Source organism: Leptonotus elevatus, chromosome 18 (genome assembly GCF_054856555.1).
Source record: "Leptonotus elevatus isolate MCC_2025b chromosome 18, RoL_Lele_1.0, whole genome shotgun sequence".
NCBI lineage: Eukaryota > Metazoa > Chordata > Actinopteri > Syngnathiformes > Syngnathidae > Leptonotus > Leptonotus elevatus.
The window spans coordinates 7475170-7492284 of record NC_141256.1 but is presented as its reverse complement, the minus strand read 5'-3'; the positions used below and the strand labels follow the sequence as shown (position 1 = coordinate 7492284).

At 41.8% G+C, this 17115-nt stretch overlaps 3 protein-coding genes across 4 annotated transcripts in view; 1 reads left to right on the top strand and 2 right to left on the bottom strand.

The window, feature by feature from the left end:
• The window catches only part of grm1a (glutamate receptor, metabotropic 1a), a 95570-nt gene that overhangs the window by 31853 nt on the left and 46602 nt on the right, over positions 1 to 17115 (top strand). Inside the window, exons 2-3 of the mRNA XM_086061758.1 lie at positions 2728 to 3019; positions 16125 to 16164. The gene's annotated coding sequence lies outside the window, so the exon portion shown is untranslated. The remainder of the gene's footprint in view (positions 1 to 2727; positions 3020 to 16124; positions 16165 to 17115) is intronic.
• epm2a (EPM2A glucan phosphatase, laforin) lies at positions 1884 to 8308 on the bottom strand. Its single transcript, XM_086061765.1, has 4 exons — positions 7908 to 8308; positions 7182 to 7356; positions 4174 to 4418; positions 1884 to 2994 (listed from the first exon to the last, which is right to left on the bottom strand). The coding sequence occupies exons 1-4, from the start codon at positions 8161 to 8163 to the stop codon at positions 2717 to 2719; spliced, it is 954 nt and encodes a 317-aa protein (XP_085917891.1). The 5' UTR covers positions 8164 to 8308; the 3' UTR covers positions 1884 to 2716.
• On the bottom strand, positions 11513 to 16251 carry LOC147158416 (hydroperoxide isomerase ALOXE3-like). 2 transcript variants are annotated; one of them, XM_086061764.1, is made up of 14 exons: positions 15862 to 16248; positions 15056 to 15260; positions 14887 to 14968; positions 14695 to 14814; positions 14499 to 14602; positions 14228 to 14400; positions 13988 to 14131; positions 13687 to 13890; positions 13109 to 13195; positions 12845 to 13011; positions 12626 to 12747; positions 12444 to 12544; positions 12134 to 12304; positions 11513 to 12035 (listed from the first exon to the last, which is right to left on the bottom strand). In XM_086061764.1, the coding sequence occupies exons 1-14, from the start codon at positions 16006 to 16008 to the stop codon at positions 11856 to 11858; spliced, it is 2007 nt and encodes a 668-aa protein (XP_085917890.1). In that variant the 5' UTR covers positions 16009 to 16248; the 3' UTR covers positions 11513 to 11855. The 2 variants fall into 2 exon arrangements, with proteins under 2 accessions (XP_085917890.1, XP_085917889.1); XM_086061763.1 differs by having other exon boundaries at positions 12444 to 12747; positions 15862 to 16251.

The window sequence follows — 17115 nt, the reverse complement described above, 5'->3', positions numbered from 1 at the left end:
TTTTCATATTCTGCACAGTCTGCAAAAGACACAGAGCGGCTGCATACATTAGTGTGGTCATTATTACAGTGCCCTGAGACAAAGGCTGCATGTAATTGAATAACATCCAGGCACTGCCGCAAATTGCCTTTACAATGACTATAAACGCAAAATAATGCATTCAGGTTCAACTGGCCGGCGAAGTCGGTTAACAGATGTCTGCTGCCGGACAATGTACTCTCTTTGGCCTATTTTCTTTACCTTTTTTTAATTTTAATTTTTTTGAAAATTTCATTTAAAAGAGTTACTATTCACTGACAGCCATTTTGGAGCATTTTGCCATTTTCAGGACTCACAGAATATTGTGTTCAACAATGATTATACAGTACACCAGATCTACTAAAATATAAGAATAGAATAGAACAAGTTGAAGAAACACTGGCTTAAAGAGTTATAATACAGCGACAACCATTATATGTTAGCATTAAGACAATAGGGGCATTCTTAAGGCAAAGCTGTTTGGTTGTTTTCGAAACACAACATGTAACTTTGTTTTGTGTTAAGTTTGACAGTAAACCTCCAGTGGGGGTGGCATTCAACAGATTGAAGCCTGCTTTGGGGAGAAATTGTTCACTATCTGTCAAACTGCTGCTCAATGTGAAGTGAGATGCCAATTCTCAAACCCGCGCTTGCTTGCAAGTAAATAATAATAATAATCAGACTTTTGGATGATTTCTTAATACATTCTCGAAACTTTTCTAGGCAATCACATGCCACCATTTTATTCGTATCCAATTTCTCTTCATGTTGCCGAGTATAGCCTGAGATGATATAAAATTGCAGGGATAAATTCCACCTCTTAGGTGGGTTCATGTGAGGGTGTCTGTCTGTCTTCCTGCCTTGGAGCAATGTCAAGAGTCAATGCAGGATTCTTTTCTTAAGCTTGCCTGAACCGAGCAAATGATATGACTTGCACTGAGAGACGAAAGAAAGCGGGGCTGCTTCAAGCAGCTGTGATGAATATAAATCACGACGTGTGCACGTGCATATTGTGTGACTTGACGAACAACTGAGCTGGTAAAGAAACAAAAAAAAGTTCTTCTGCTCGGTGATGAATGAGTGCGCCCAGATTTAGACTTAAACACATGAAAGATGTATGGCTGCCTAAAGTTCACGGCACAGGGTCAGAGAAGCTTTTAATGATCCTTAAATAAATACTGTTCATAGTGCACAAGGTAAAGGTATTAGCATTAGCATTAGCGGTGGTTTATTAGCTATCCTGGCTATCCAGTTTAAGGTCCTTGTTCTAGTACACCCTTTGTCCTCAGAAGTAGGGCAACTTTAGACAAACTGGTCCAGGGGTGGGCAAATATTGGCGCTCGAGGCAGAGCCGCGTTTGATTTTTTAATTTTCTTTAAATGATGAACCAGCTTAATCATAACTATGAAATGACCCTTTTACCTGATTTCAATTCGAGAGGGGTATGGTAGTGTGTGTGTGGGGGGGAACACAGGTGTTGTCTCAGAACCCTGGTTAAAGTGAAGTGTATCTTCTAATGGCTTCAATTATTTTTAATATATCTGCGGTTGGTGCCCTACAGCCTTGCAAGGATCGTTTTGATGAATACCTCAATTAATAATTGCATTATGACTTTGGAAGACTCGTTGAATCGAATTCATCATTTGGTGTGTCTTTAAATGCCCAAGCTCGGTCACTCTATTCTTTACACTTCTTAGATTTCTATCTATCTATTGTTATAGTAAATCTACGCTGCCATTAATCTATCTAATTAGTTCAAAATAAAACAGGAAGACAAAAAGCTCCAATCCATAACTTAGAAACGTGTCGTTACATTGAAACACAATCTCCCTTGAAGCAGCCACACACGCGGTGACTCATCGGCACACAATAGCAGTTACTCATTTATTTACATGCGGTTCATGTATGTCAGTATTTTTAGCCCGTTCCATCCTGCTCACATGCATGACTCAAACCGCTCACCCATTTGCCGCCTTCTGTATGCATGCATGAAAAAGTCATGAGAAGCATCTTAAAGGAAGCCTCAATATGAGCGACGAGAAAAAGTTCAGAATGAAACACAAAGAATATTCCAGTAAGGGCTGTGTGCATTCAAATTCTTTGGCAGGGATGTTGCTTTTGGAGGAGACGGGACTGAATAGCGTAACAATGAAATGTTATCAAGCTCAGTGAGCAATCTGGGCCAAAACTCTTTTCTCAATCTCTTAGGGAAGTACTTTTTGGATACTTTGTTGTGCTTGGCAAAGGGTGATTTTTGGGGAAAGGGTGGACATAAACAGAAAACAGGGATAATTGAAAATGGTGCATTTGCAAAAGTGCAGCTTTTCCTGCCATTGCTGTTATTGATGTCAACGGAAGACTGGCTTTCTCAAAATGTCAAGTCAAATGGGTCCTCCATGGAATTCCTGAATCCAGAAGATTTCTGATGCTGACACGTAACTCATGAAAATATCTGATTTATTATATATCTCACCTGGTTGACACAGGGCTTTTCCACACCGCAACAATGAGGCACTCTAAATTGGCCATGCTAGCACGAAGCCCCCGTGTACACACGGTCACGTGCCTTTTTTTTCTCCTTGCTCTTCCGCCTTCTCTATAGGACGTGCGCGCACTCGTGGCTGACAATGAGGCACTCTAACAATGTAGGGATGGTGTATGATGTGACGTTCGAACATGTAATTGAAGATTTCCATCTTCATGTTTCAGATATGGATGATCGCAGTCGGCCAAACTTGCGAATGAAGTCTTCCTGGGCCCGCACTAAAGCTTCTTCGTCGATGTACACAACAGGCCTCCTGGCAGTCACCACGTACTGCACCTTCCTCAGGCTCCAGCCCAGAACGTACATGAGCAGACCGCACACGGCAGCCGTCGAACGGCCAACGCCGGCGTTGCAGTGGACGTACACGGTGTGACCGTTCTCCAGGAGACCGTGAAGCAGGAATACAGCATGGGGAAGCATCCGGATGCGACCTACACCAGAGAACAGGAAGATCCTGTAAGTCCTTTGGGGAAATCAAGTAATGACATTATTGCTCTTCTAAATTGTGACGTACTTTTGAATTGGTTTCTAAGTCAAGGTGCAGTTTGTTATGCGGTGGGTCGAGGGTCGACATTTTTTAAATCCTGCACTCTAAAAATAGCCCAATTTGGGTCAAAAATGGACAGATGCACTACTTGGGTCAATTTGATCCATTTTCTGAGTTGCTTTGCACAAGACAACCTCACAAAAATAGTCATATAAAATGGGTTTTGTATTAATACAAAATGACTTATTTTGTATTAACCCCAAAAATTGGGTTGTTTTGTTCAAACAAAAAATAACTAATAAATAGAATTGGGCCGTTTTGTAGAAAAAGACAAATCAAACAACAAACATACAAAACTTTGGAGAAATTTACCCAAGTAATGGATTTGGTCCATTCATTGACCGTAATTGAGTTATTTCTGATCCAACTGTTTTCAGAGTTAGGTTAAAAATAACCCAATTTGGGGGGAATCCATTATTTGGGTCAATTTGACCCAACTGTCTGTGTTGTTTTGCACTAAAACCCATGAAATTGGGTTATTTTGGGCTGTTTTGTACAAAACAACCCAATTTTGGGTGATTGTTTTATACCCAGAAAGTTAGGGCAAATTGACCAAATCATCCCAAAGGTCTTCCACAAACAGTTCTCACAAGCTTCCAACTTGTGTCCATATCTGCGAGTATAGTACCTACCCCCTCAATCACTGGCTCCAGGTTGGAGGTCCCACTATTTCACAGATTTATACTTATTTTATTTGAAACTGTAAATTTGAAAGAACAAAACAGGAAGTTCTGAATTTCAGCACAGTTTTTGTCGAATTGCCCGAAGCCAGCTGGGATGGGATGGGCTCCAGCACCCCCACGACCCTTGTGAGCAATAAGCGGCTACTATAATTCTGCTTTTTACACCCACAGAAAGAGACAGCTGTTAATTTCATTATGTTATGTTCATTTCATAATGTTCATCGTTCAGCATGCTTATTGATGGACCATATTGAAAATAGGGAGGAGGGGGGGGCAGTTCTGGTAGAATGCATTTAAATAGGGTATTTCTACATATCCCGATGGTTATGTTCCAGACCGCCATGGACGGCGGATTAATGTGCCTCAAGCACTCCACTTACCCTCAGTGCTCATATCGGGCGTGGGGATCCACACGTACACGAGGCCACAGTGGTTGTACAAATGCATCATGGTGTCTGGCGTCATCGCTTCGCCAAGGTTCTGTCTGCAGCCGTGGGAGTTGTTCATCACATCCCCCTCTGTCTGGAAGTTCATTACTGCGCTGATGCCAAGGTCGTGCTTCATCTTGATAGTCACATGTTCCAGCAGTCGAGGACAGCTGCCCAGCCAATGCCTTGGAAGCACCCTGGGAACGACAAGCAGGGATGCAGTGAATGAGTTTGAAACTTGACTCTCCAAGAATACAGAGAACGCCCGCTAGATCGAGATTTATCGTTCATGCCGCATTATATAGCAGATTTTGAAGTGATCATTTTTTATGCGGTTTTCCAGTTTACACTATACAGGCAAGTCCAAATTCACCTTGGTGACCCTAAATTTCTTTCTCTCTTTTTTTTTTAAATACATTTTTATTTTGTATGTGGGTGTGTATGTGCATGTGCGTGCGTGTGAGTGTGTATGCATTAGTTCACCTAAAACCTATTAAAAAATCCCATACCGTTCACCTAAACCGAACACTTCAGAATCCAGCCAGAGTCGTGAGGCCCGAGGAAGGACCAAAGAAAAGAAAGGAAAGTGAAATCCAGCACCGACCAGACACCACCCACCATCCACCGGGCCACAGTCTTTCACCAACCCCAGAAACATCTCAATTCCAACAAATCAGGGAGACCTCAAGAGACCAAAGGGGAGACTGAGGGAAGGAAGGAAGGACAGACGAAGCCGAGTGAGATCCACAGACACCAGCCTCCACCGATTCAACGACCAGAGGAAGAAGCAGATTGTGTCTGAGTTTCGATCGATGCTGGTGTGGTGGATCTGGCATGCATGAAAATCTCCACCAAAGAGGGGAGCCGTCGACCCCCGCCAGGACAGAGCAAGCGCAACACCTCAGGGCCCCCCAGGCCACGGCAGCGCCAAGGAACAACCCCCGAGCCCCGCAGGGGCCACCGGCCGGAGAGCAAACCCAGGAGCAGGAGCGCCCCCCACCCCTACACGGCTCGCGCCCCCAAACCAACGCACTGCAGGCCCACCAGGCACCCCACCGGCCCACAGCCCCCGCTCCCCCCACGTGACCCTAAATTTCTAACACCCACCCAAAAAACAAACATTCCACATCATTTAATATCATTCCACATGCCTCCATATTTTTTATTCTGCATTCACACGCAATTTCCCCAGAAATTGCAAATGTCTAGTATGTAAATATGATTGGGTAATCAACAGTAATTGAAGATAGAGTAGACATGACAGAAAGTCAGAATCCCTTTCATTCATTTAAACTGTAATAAATCCTAATTTAAAAATTAATAATGACTGCACAACCCTGCGGCCACCTGTTCCGTAAAATATTAGCATAAAGGATGAAATTCCAGCTGGAACGCAAACTGTTGAGCGACTGCAGGGGTGAGTGTTGTGTATGATCCATGGGGCTTAGCCGAACGCGAGGTCTGAGCAAGTCATTTAAAAAGCTATAATTGGTGGAGCTACAAGGGTGCGAAGCTCCCCTCTTGACTCAGAACACACGGGTCCTTGACATAAGCCTTGCAAAGTCCTCGGGTGCAAATTAACAGCGACTAGCATCATCCTGGTCTGCGTTTTCTTCCAAGTTACTGTGCTAAGATGCACGCGGCCTGCGGCCTGAACCTGCAACAACAATTTCATTACGTTCTTTGTGACCAGCACTGAACATTTCCTGTAGTGGTCAACTTAAATGTTCATATTTGTCCGATTGAATTGTATTAATTGATTCCCTGAGTTTTTCTGGTGGATTGCATCCAATTTCTATATGGAGATGTTCGATTTTTTTGTATAATCAGATTTCAGCCTCTGTTGCCATGTGAGTTTAATCTGCCCCTGGGCCTTCAGAATCAACAAAGCTGGCCCTTGTAACTTAATTAGCAATGGGCTATGATTTAACCAATCAGATTTCAAATTCATCTTCACAGCTGACCCTTGATGACATCAGCATTTTTACCGTAAAACTTGTTACAGCCATACACCAAACTTTATTTCGGTTGACTTTATTTGTGACCCATAGAGACAAGAGCAAGGTTTGTTGTGACACATTTTGGGTCGTTTAAGGACGGAAGAGGTTAGAATCACCAGTGGACAATCTTGCGTTACATTTCTGACAGCAAACTATTACAAGAAAATTGAAAAGACCAAGGTTCAAATTGAAAGGTCATAAGAGGCTGAAGAGTGCAACTGAGGCTTTTTGTTCGGAGTTTAAAAAAAAAAAACATCCTCGCTGCCATAAAAGTACTACAGATGAAGTGTTTGCGATGACAGATTTGTACTACGACAAAATTGTCCAGTTCAACCAGCTGTAAAAAAATAAAAAATAAAAAAGATTAAATGTCCAAGATGACTTTCCTCAGTGCAGCTTGTTGATTTGATTGCAACTGGCCTCACATTAGTACGCTGCAGATAAAGCCAGAAGCAATTAGCTTAACATTAAAAACATAAAAATCATTACTTGCCTGACATCATTCAAGGGCCATGAAATCCTACCGGGGACTCGTTTATGTTATATATTCATCAATACAGGACAACATTTTGTGGCTTTACTGGGGATATTCACCGGATAAATTATTCGACGGGTGCTCAGGTTGCCTAGTAACCAAAAGCTTTTTGACGAAAACGGTTTCAATAGACTCGCGAGGATTTCTCCAGTGAGCGGCTAAGAGGAGTAAAACTGTAGAACTTGCTCTGTTTAGTTTGTTAATGTGTTGGAAGTCTCCAAACAATAACCGAAGAATTTGCATCTTAAGTTTTCACTTGGCGCCGAGCAACTACTGTGAATTGAGGGGAGCTGAGATTCACCATAGACATGAAATCAGGATTTAGCACTTGGACCTGCTGTGTCTATCTTGCCGTCGTGTCACAGCAAAAAAGCTGTCAAGTTGAATTTGCTTGATGGACGCTACGGTGGCATTTATTGTATTACCTGGAGAAGTGCATGGCATTCTGACCAGCCACGCTAAAGTAGAATTTGGTGGTGTGTTTCATCTCGTCCGTGTGGCCCGTCTCTTCGATCCAGTGGCCGATCGGGTGGCAGTAGACGCCGCCCACCACGTTCTGCTCGTCATAGGTGCATGTTCTGTCGTGGTGGGGCCCGTTGCCTACGGACAATGAAATATAATTGTAGGACTTTTTTTTTTTTAAAGTTCGTGACACTTTTATAGATGTTAAGAATAATATGGATTTATTTTTGTTTAAAAATAACCTAGAATATTTTATATCTATGTGTACTGGCCTAAACATATTGCTAGCCACAAAAAAAAATCAAAATACCAGTACATGTCACATTAACAGGTTAACCTTTATAGGTGAACTTTGACCTGTTCAATGTTTCACTACATCTCCAGGTTCCATCAGAATTGTATTTTAACATTCCTCTTCATCACAATGCTCAATCCGTTTGGGAAACACTGCACTTGACCGTTTGCTGTTCCATTCATTGACAGAAAGGTAGAGAACACAATGACAGCAAGACTCAATTCAGTCTCAAAACTATGCTGCCATCGTGTGGTCAAAAGTGGCTTTACATGTCAAGTGCAAAAAAATAAAAATAGCTTATAGGGCCGTTTTGTTGTTTAAAAAATAACATTTAAAACGTTGTGCATATTATACAACTGCGGTGTGCACTTAAGTTTATTTGCATGTCGTGTACCTTCCCAAACATCATTGCCGTCCGTTCTCCGGATGAACTTGAACCACAGGGTGTCCTTAAAGGGCTCCCGCAGCCGCACGTCGCCGAGCCACAGACACGGTTCCCGGGTCGACACCGAGCTCCGACACGCTGTCATCCGAACCGCTTTGCTCGGATCCCACTGGCCCATTTCCTCGCGCGAGCCCAAAATAAAGAGCTCGACGTGCGGCGAGTCCGCAGTGACGATGACGCCGAATCGGAACAACATGCTCGACATGGTAATGTTCTCATTTAAAACGTAGTCGTGGTTACGCCTGCACCTCCTAAAATAAACAACATATATTTAGAACACGAGGCGTGTTGACGGAAGTAAAAAGGAGCTAAATCGAGCAAGAGGCACCGAACAGTAGCGCTCTCTACTGGTGTCATTTGGAAACACACCAGTCCGCAATACATTATTGATTTATTTTCAACATGCAGTGCTTCTCAAAACTTTTTACGCCAAGTAACACTTAAAATTTAATTTGTGTGCAAACATATATAATAGACTTAGTAGTTCAGTGTGAGCACAAATAGAAGGCTTGCCGTCGTGACCGGAGCGGCTCGAAAACGGCGGTTTTCATGTTCGACTGCCCTTTGGCGGTGGGAGATGGCTTGCGCAATCGTAAGGAACCGTTGGGGATGAACATCTGGTAGTCAAACTAGAAAAAATAAAATAAAATTGTTGCGGTTTAGTTCATAGGCAGAACAACCCCTCTTAAGAACTGATTTTGGAGCCCAGACTGTTGATTTTAAGAGCTCAGCTATGCCGAGCCGGAAGATCTTGAACTCTACATATGTATAAACAAACTTTGAATATAATAATATAGTAATGCTAACTGTTGTTTCTTTCACCTGTCCATTATTGATGGCAGCATGTTGAGACGAAACAGTGAAATCACCATGGTGATAAACTTGACCACTTCCTTAACATTTTGGGGAAAAAACTCACATTGTCTTCACAAATTTAATGTGGTTTAATACCTGAGGACCTAAAAAGCAGTGAGTGAATATCTCCTGGATCCATCCTTGGAGCTTATTGTAGCTCGCTGTCGGAAGGATAAAAGTGTCCCGCTACCGCCTTCACCAATCTGGCAAGTAAAAACAATTCAGTCTGTGTACTTTAATCACCTATTGTCAATTACATAATGATGGTGAAAAACAAAAAACAAAAAAACTGTGGATGAAGTCCCATATTTTAAGGCCGGCATCTCTGTAATAGAAGTTGGAGATGGATTCGAGTCCATGTTTTTATGTTCTAGAATGTAATGTGTTGATTTGTGTAGTAACACACGTACGATGCTCGCTATTTTGTCACTACCGTTTGTAAAGGACAATTTATTCCCTATTATATAGCACGCAGCCAACGAGGTATTTATAATTTGTTTACTTGTGTACTTATTTATTTTCTTGAAATTCATGATGCCCATGACTTATACTTAATGTTAAAGTAGCTAAGTTCTGTGTGTGTATATTGTTCAGTTTTCACGGTGGTGATTAGGGCTGGGTTTAAAAAATCGAATAATCAATATCGAATTGATTTTCTTTTTCGAGCCTGATATTGGTTCATAAAACCACAAATAGATTATTTTAATATATCTTTTCCCCATAAATTCATAAGAAAATAGAATTTTAAAGGCCAATAAAAAAAAACTACTCAGAATCTGTTATTGAATTAGATTTATGAAAATGTTTTCTTCTCATCCTTGCTGATGTTAATGTTTGTGTAACACCTAAGTGATTATAACACGTTCATTTTATTGATAAATAAATAATTTACCCAGTTACTGCCTCCGCAAAATATACTTTGGAATTTAATGTGTGTGGAATTTTTATATTTAAAAGACTTGATGTTAAATAATTAATCAATATCGGATTAAAGTGAAGTGAATTGAATCGGGGAAAAATCGAAATCAAATTGAACTGAACTCTTGTGAATCGAAATTGAATCGATTGAGGAAATTAGAATTGATACCCAGCCCTAGTGGTGATGGCGTTTCACGAAAAGTCAAGCCTTAAATAAATCAACTGTAAAGGGAAACCACTTTGTCTGTCCGTGCTTGGATGGAGTAACACATAGAAAACATTCAACTCAATGTCAGCTATACTTTGTAAATTGGATGAATCACAGAGAAGTTGCGGAGAAGGCTCATCGCCCAGGCCTTAGAGAGAAAGTGAGTGTTGTTAAGGTGGGAAATTGCCTGGTGAGTCATCATATTCGCATTTTTGACGAATATCTTGGCTAGCAGCCAATCCGTCTCCGAGTCACTCGGGAGGAAAATTGGGCTCTCGTTTGAAGGATGTTGATGCACCTGCCACAACATTAGTGAAAAATGTTGAAACACTGATTCAGCAACCATTGACTAGTGGTACTATTACACTGTGAAATAACTGTACCGCAACCGGCAGCAGTTTTTTCTCACGGCGGTTAAGGTACAACAAACAGAGAAGAGCAGGCACTTGCAGTTTTTCCCCATGTAAAAACTTTCCCAGGTATTCCACTCAAAAGTCTCTGGTCATAGAAGAATGTATTCCCTTTCTGTGTGACAGAGGTGTTTCAATACATCTCAGTCAATATTTTGGGATGGAATCGAATGATTGCCAGGCATCATGAATTTAATTTGCGATACCTTCATTTCATTGTCCAGAGTGCTTCCAGGTTGCGGCAAAGGTCCTTCCTCCTGTCGTTACTTTCAGCGTGTACTCTGCCACGGTCACTCAGTAGTCGGAACAATGTAATTCTAAAAACCCGACTTAAAGTCTCGAGGTAGTTTGAGCCGTGGTTCCAGTGGTCTGCTTATATCTGACGGCAATGTTCTCTTTTTAACCTTTACCTCCCTCGCCTTGAGTGATGAGATGCAGTGTGTAAAGTCTACTGCATATTCAAATTTTAATATCAAATATAGGCGAGATAGACAAAGAAACCGCCATTATCAATAGGCAAAAAGCATGCAGATGGTATGTATGAAAAACAGAGTCAGGTCGCAACTTAGCAAAGCCCCCAACGGGCAGCAATCGTAAGCCGATGACTTACATTACAAACTCAAACTTGAACTTGTATGTCTTCTTCTGGAACAGGTTCAATAACCTTCAATGACAACGTGACACGTCTTTAGAGAAGAAATCTTTATGAACTTGTGATGGGACTTATGGCTCTTTGATGGGAGCCGTTCACTTAAAAGTGCTGTTCAGAAGACTGGGTCTTTTATACGTTTTTGCATTATTTTGAATCATCAATGTTTTTACTCATAAAATCATTCGTCAAACCTTTCGTCTGCCAAATTAAAACACATTACAACCCAAGTGTCTGGGACAGCTTTAATCATGTACTCAAAATAGCCCAAAGAACAAATGAGATCACCAGGTCAATCTCCAGACTTAAATCCAATAGAGCATGCATTTTACCTGCTAAAGATTGGGCTGGTATGAGAATAACCCCCAAGACAAACTATCAATGAAGGCTGTGGTGAAGTAATCACTTGTATGCTTGTCTATTTCATATGAGCGGGAACAGTATTGGAGCTGACACTTTCAAGTGAACCGTCCTAGCATCTGCTTTTACAACTGTGTTCATATCAAACAGTAGATCATTGTTTCCCCAACTTTTATTGAACCAAAGCACATTTTACAATAGAAAAAACTCACCGAACACCAACCAACAAAAATGTCACCAAAATTTTACCGGATAGAGTAAAAATAATGATCTTGACTCGCACATGTCAAGTCAAGTTTATTTATATAGCCCTTAATCAATCTACATTTACTTCTTCTGTTGTATGAATGGCAACATTGCCAAGTTACTGGATAAGTCATTATTTAATATTTACCGATAGCCATACCAACAGCAACTTACAATCTGTTGCCTTGAAAATTAAAAACACCTTCTACCATGCAAAAGCAGTTGTTTGTCATCCATTAAGAAGCTCTTATTTACTTAATAATACTGCTGTCCATTTGACTTGGGTCCAAATATGTGTACGGAACTACGAGCTTTCCGTTTCTGGCCTTGATGTCTTGGCTAAGATTGCATAACTGTGCTTGAAACTCCTTCATCATCTGCTTGACTTCAGGCTCTTGAAATCGTTCGTCAGGATATGAACCGAGGAGCACCTGCAAGTGTCACAAATCAGGAAGTCGCGTCAACTTGTTTTCAAAACCTCAAGATGAGATCATAGCTTTCTTTGAGACGTCACCAATGCTCAACTTACGGAATCAGAGTAGTCCAGTATGAGCACATATAGAATGCTTGCCGTCGTGACTGTCTCGCCAACGTTTGGGAGCGTCTCCAAAATGGTCTCCATGCTGGACTGCCCTTTAGCGGTTGGAGAGGGCTTGCGCAACGTTAAGGAACCGTTGGGGATGAAAATCTGGTAGTCAAACTAAAGTATTAAAAGAGAAGAATTCGCTTTAGAATTTTCATTGTTTGCTTAACCAAACAAACGGCGACTCTAGGTCTCGCACATGGAGGAGGTTCCTATGTATGTGCAAAAAGACTTTTTGAGTCTAATGTTGTTTCACCTGTCCGTTATTGACAGCAGCATGCTGAGCTGAAACAGTGAAGATCACCATGGTGATAAACTTGACCACCTGCTCAACACTTTGAAAGGCCTCCGGACATCCTGTGACAAACATTTTCGAGAGAAAAAATAGTGTCGTCGCGATGCAGACTTTGTGTTGGCAAATTAAATATAGTTTCATACCTGAAGATTTACTCCCTGAAAAGCAGTGAGTGAATATCTCGTTGATCCATCCTTGTAGCTCAGAGTCTTTGACGACATCGTTGTTTGAACGATAGTAGTATTCAACTACAGCCTTCACAAATCTGGCAAGTATAAACGATTCACAATATTTCTCTTGGATGGCTTCAATCCACTTCTGTCAATGACTTATTATGGTGTAAAAAAACAAACAAAAAAAACCTGTGGATGACATCCCAAAGTTTAAGGCCATCATCTCTGTAGTAGAAGTTGGGGATGGACTCGAGTCCTCGGGCGCGGATGTTGTCCGGTATACAGAGTGAGCTGTATGTGAGCTCAGCATGTGTCCGCATCATTAGCTCGTAAGTGCCATCAATTCCAAATGAGGTCTAGTCACGTACAGTATAAGACAGATGGCTGGAGTCAGATGGGAAAAAAAACAAGAGAGAAAATAACTGGGGTACAATGATTAGTCAGCAGTCGTACCATTGAAAACGACCCAGAAGGTCCGAAAAGAATTTCACGGGCCTGAGCATTGACATGGAGAATCCACCGGAAGTGAGGGATCAGCAACTATACAGAAAGGGAGGAATGCCCCAGTTAATGTTTAAAATGCATGTTTATTTGAACACATAAACGGCAGCATAGAAACAGTCGCATTTTAGGCCTTACGGTCACAAGGTTTGGGCAGGGTTACAACGGACACATTTTACATAACGGAAACGAGTTGCTGCCATTGAAGATGTCGTGGTATATCCGCCTGACTTCAGTGCAGGCGCTGTGGATTCAATTCCCATGCTGTCGCGGTGTGAATGTAAGACCAACATGGATGGATGGACAGACGGATGGATTCAATGAGTTTCCTTTATAGGGACGCCTGGTCTCATTCTTAGAATGAAAAACTCGTATATCACAGAGACTCTTGAGTTGCTGATTCTACCCCTCGGAGAGACTAAATAGAGTTGCTAATCCCACCCATTGAGAGGAGCCACCTAAGGTAGCTACTGGGGACTTCCCTGGCAAGAGCTGGAAGTCTACTCATGTTCCGTGTATGCACACTCTACCTTGTAAATGGGATGAATTAGAGGGAAGTTGCGAAGAAGGCTCATAGCCCAGGCCTCAGCGTGAAAGTGAGTGTTCTTAAGGTGAGAGATTGCCTGGTGAAACATCATATCAGCATTTTTGACAAATATCTTGGCGAGCAGCCAATCCGTCTCCGAGTCACTCGGGAGGAAAATGGGGTTCTCCTTTGAGGGTTGTTGGTGCACCTACCAAAACATTAGAGAACATGGTGAAAAATGTACTTTCTTGTCAATCGACAATTAATTATCAATTGACCAGTGGTGCTATTACACCGTCTAATACCTGTATTGCAATTGGTATCAGTTTTTTCTCAGGATTCAGGTATAATAGACAGAGAGGAGCAGGCACTGTCAGATGTTTGCCATGATATAGCTTTCCTGGTATTCCACTCAAAATCTTCTGGTCATAGAGGAACATATTCCCTCTCTGTGTGAAAGTAAGTTGTTAAATCCTATTGAATGTTTTGGAATGGAATATCTGCTGGGCATGATCAAAGTAAGCGACGCTTTATACAGTAGATACCTTAAATTCGTTGTATAGAGGCATACCTATCTCTAGGTATGGCTTCACCATTTCCTCGGTGACTGGGAAATTTGGAGGAAGTTCGGAACAACGTCTTATCAGACAGGGGTTAGTGCCATTCAAGAACTGGTACCCATAAAAGTCATCTTCTTTCCAATGCTCACCGAGGTACTCTGAAAAAATGGCAAAGGAAGTGAATTTAACAAACTAATTTGAAGTCCTAAATTGAATAAGAGCTCCAAAGTTTTGTGGTTCTTTGAAGGGTTAAGACCTAATATTTCTGTATTTCTTTTTTTGAAGATTGTTTTCATGTCTTCAATGGTTTGCCAGCTTTCTTCAGATCCAAGCATCCCCTTCAACTTGAGTTCCAAAGCCCTAAAGTGCAACATGATTGAAATGCTTTCACGGAGAAGTCACAACTTAATGTCACAAAGTTGGGGCGCGATGTTAACACTTCACAAGCTTACCCCGAAGATAAGGCTGACTCAGCTTCTTTAAGTCTGGACTTCGACATGCGGATTTCGGCAGGGACACTTAATGTCGTAAAAATGCTGTGGTTAGGAAGTCTTCCGTTGACCGAGGCCCATCTAGCAAGGATAGCAACACGTTTTAGAGCACACAGAAATAACTTCATGCTTGCACCTTTCGGAAGAACTTACTGAAAGTTGCTCTTTTTAGAGGCCAACTCTTTTTTGCGGTGCTCAATCAACAATGGGTGGTCGTCTTCAACAGCCTTCATGGCTAGAAACGCAAAACAAAACATGTTTAATGTATAACAAAAACTAAGGAAACTGATCATATGTTTTTCATGCGAATAAGAACCCAAACCTTTTCCTCCTCGCAGCTCCACTACCTCGTTGTTGGACAGCCATTGGTAACACGGGAAAATAAGTGTCTCTCCCTCCGGGGTGGTCACTGCTATTTTAGAGCAGAACCACTCATCGTCATTGAGGAAAAAACGTGGGTTTTTCTCTACCTTCAGCAGCAGAAGTTTCCCCAGAGATGCACCGGTTTTGACTTTGTACGTGTCACTCTAGAATTGAAGACATGAGAGCAACAATTATATATATGCACCGGTGATGCCTAACTGGATGAAAAACCGTATTGGTTGTACTAGATGTGTTTCATTTGTAGAAAGCCACAATAGAACATGAGGGAACCCATCAGAACCTGACGGGCCAGGAGGGGAAAGTTTCAACATCCATGGTAAACCACAGGGTAGGGTGGGGTGGGGTGTGGTGGGGTGGGGCCATGAATTCTTGACAAAGCGTAGCACATTTTGTTCCAGAATGCCATTATACTGTACTATAGTCTTCAAATGTCATTGTTCATTTTCATTGATAGATTCAAGACACCCTGATGTACTGTACGTATAACTGAACCTTTGCGATTTTCCACAGTCAGGGTGTGCTTCATTCTTGGATCTGCAACATATATCTGATGAGACTTTCCAGAAAGCTCCAGTTTTGTCTCATCTGTCCAAAAGGACATTCTCCCAGACGTTTTGCGGCTCTACGCATTTCAGCAAATCCCAATCTGAAGTTTTTTTAGTGGCCACGCGGGAACTAGCAATTTTGTCTACAAGTGTACAGTACATGCACAAAATGTATGACATTTCACATTATCTGACTCACCGTCCCGGTCTTAAAGTCGATGCCCCAGTTGTCCAAGTCTGTTTTCTCGCTCTGCCCTTCACTTCCAAACAAGGTGACGAGTATGTGGTCAAATGTACCCGCATAGCCCCTTCCGCCAGTCGTTACTTCCAGCTTGTACTCTGCCATGGTTTCTCAGTAACAACAGCTGCAAGGTGTCTTCAAACCTGACTTCTAAAAAGTGATTTTTCCAGAGTTTCCAGTTTTCTTCTAAACCTTGCGACTTTTTTGTGTGTGTCTTTTAGTGTCTGCCTCCTTCAGCTGCAAAGACTAGAGTGGCAAGAGGTAGTAAACTTAATACTTATGTGAAGATTGTGTGAGTATGTGCCCTCAAGACAAGACAAACATGTAATATGAGTTTGCATGTCAGCAAGTTCAAGTTGCTACACACCAAAACGGGCACAGGACCAAAACATGCAACAACCCTCATGGGCAAAGTTGTGTTCGTACATGACAAACTTGTTAAACAAGGCGGATCCATCCATCTGTGGGTTGATTTTGGGTAAGGTGCAGACTGAACACTAGATTCGACTCTCATACTCACCTGATAGTATATTTGCATCCCAATGACAAAGGCCAGAAGGTATTTGACATTGCATTGATAGTCATCGGTCCACAACATTTGCACTACATTTGCAGTTTGTTGGCTAAAGGTATAAACGAAAAAAACAAACAGTTGATTTGCATTCTGTTTCACATGTCAATTGGAGACGCATCATTCGTGCGGTTCAACTCACCAATCCCCTCATAACCAACCGGGGAAACGTGCAACCATGCTGAGTGAAAATATCTCTGCACACTGAAGCACATTGTTACCGCGATGTGCATATTCAAGTGTCGATGATGCAATTTGCATGAGTTCTTGCAGCTCCAAGCTGCCTGGCGTCATCACTGTACAAGCGTACGCACTTACCAAACTGGTTTGGTCCATATGCAATGCTAGTTATTTGGGGGCTAAAGGCAAACGTAGTCAAGCCCCCCTTGACAGGTGAAATTTTGCTCAATTTTGACAAAATATGAATTGCGTACACTAGGCTACTTTGTCATGCTTTTGAAATCTCTAGCCTTATATTTACCAAAGACTGAACAGTTAAGCATCATATTAAGAGTGTAAATTTGAGAAAATTATGTTTGATTTAGGTGTACTGGAGTTCTTAAAATCCTTCGAGGATTGTCACAAGTGAAACACTCAACTTTTACACTAACCAAAAACATTAATCATTTAATATTTTTATT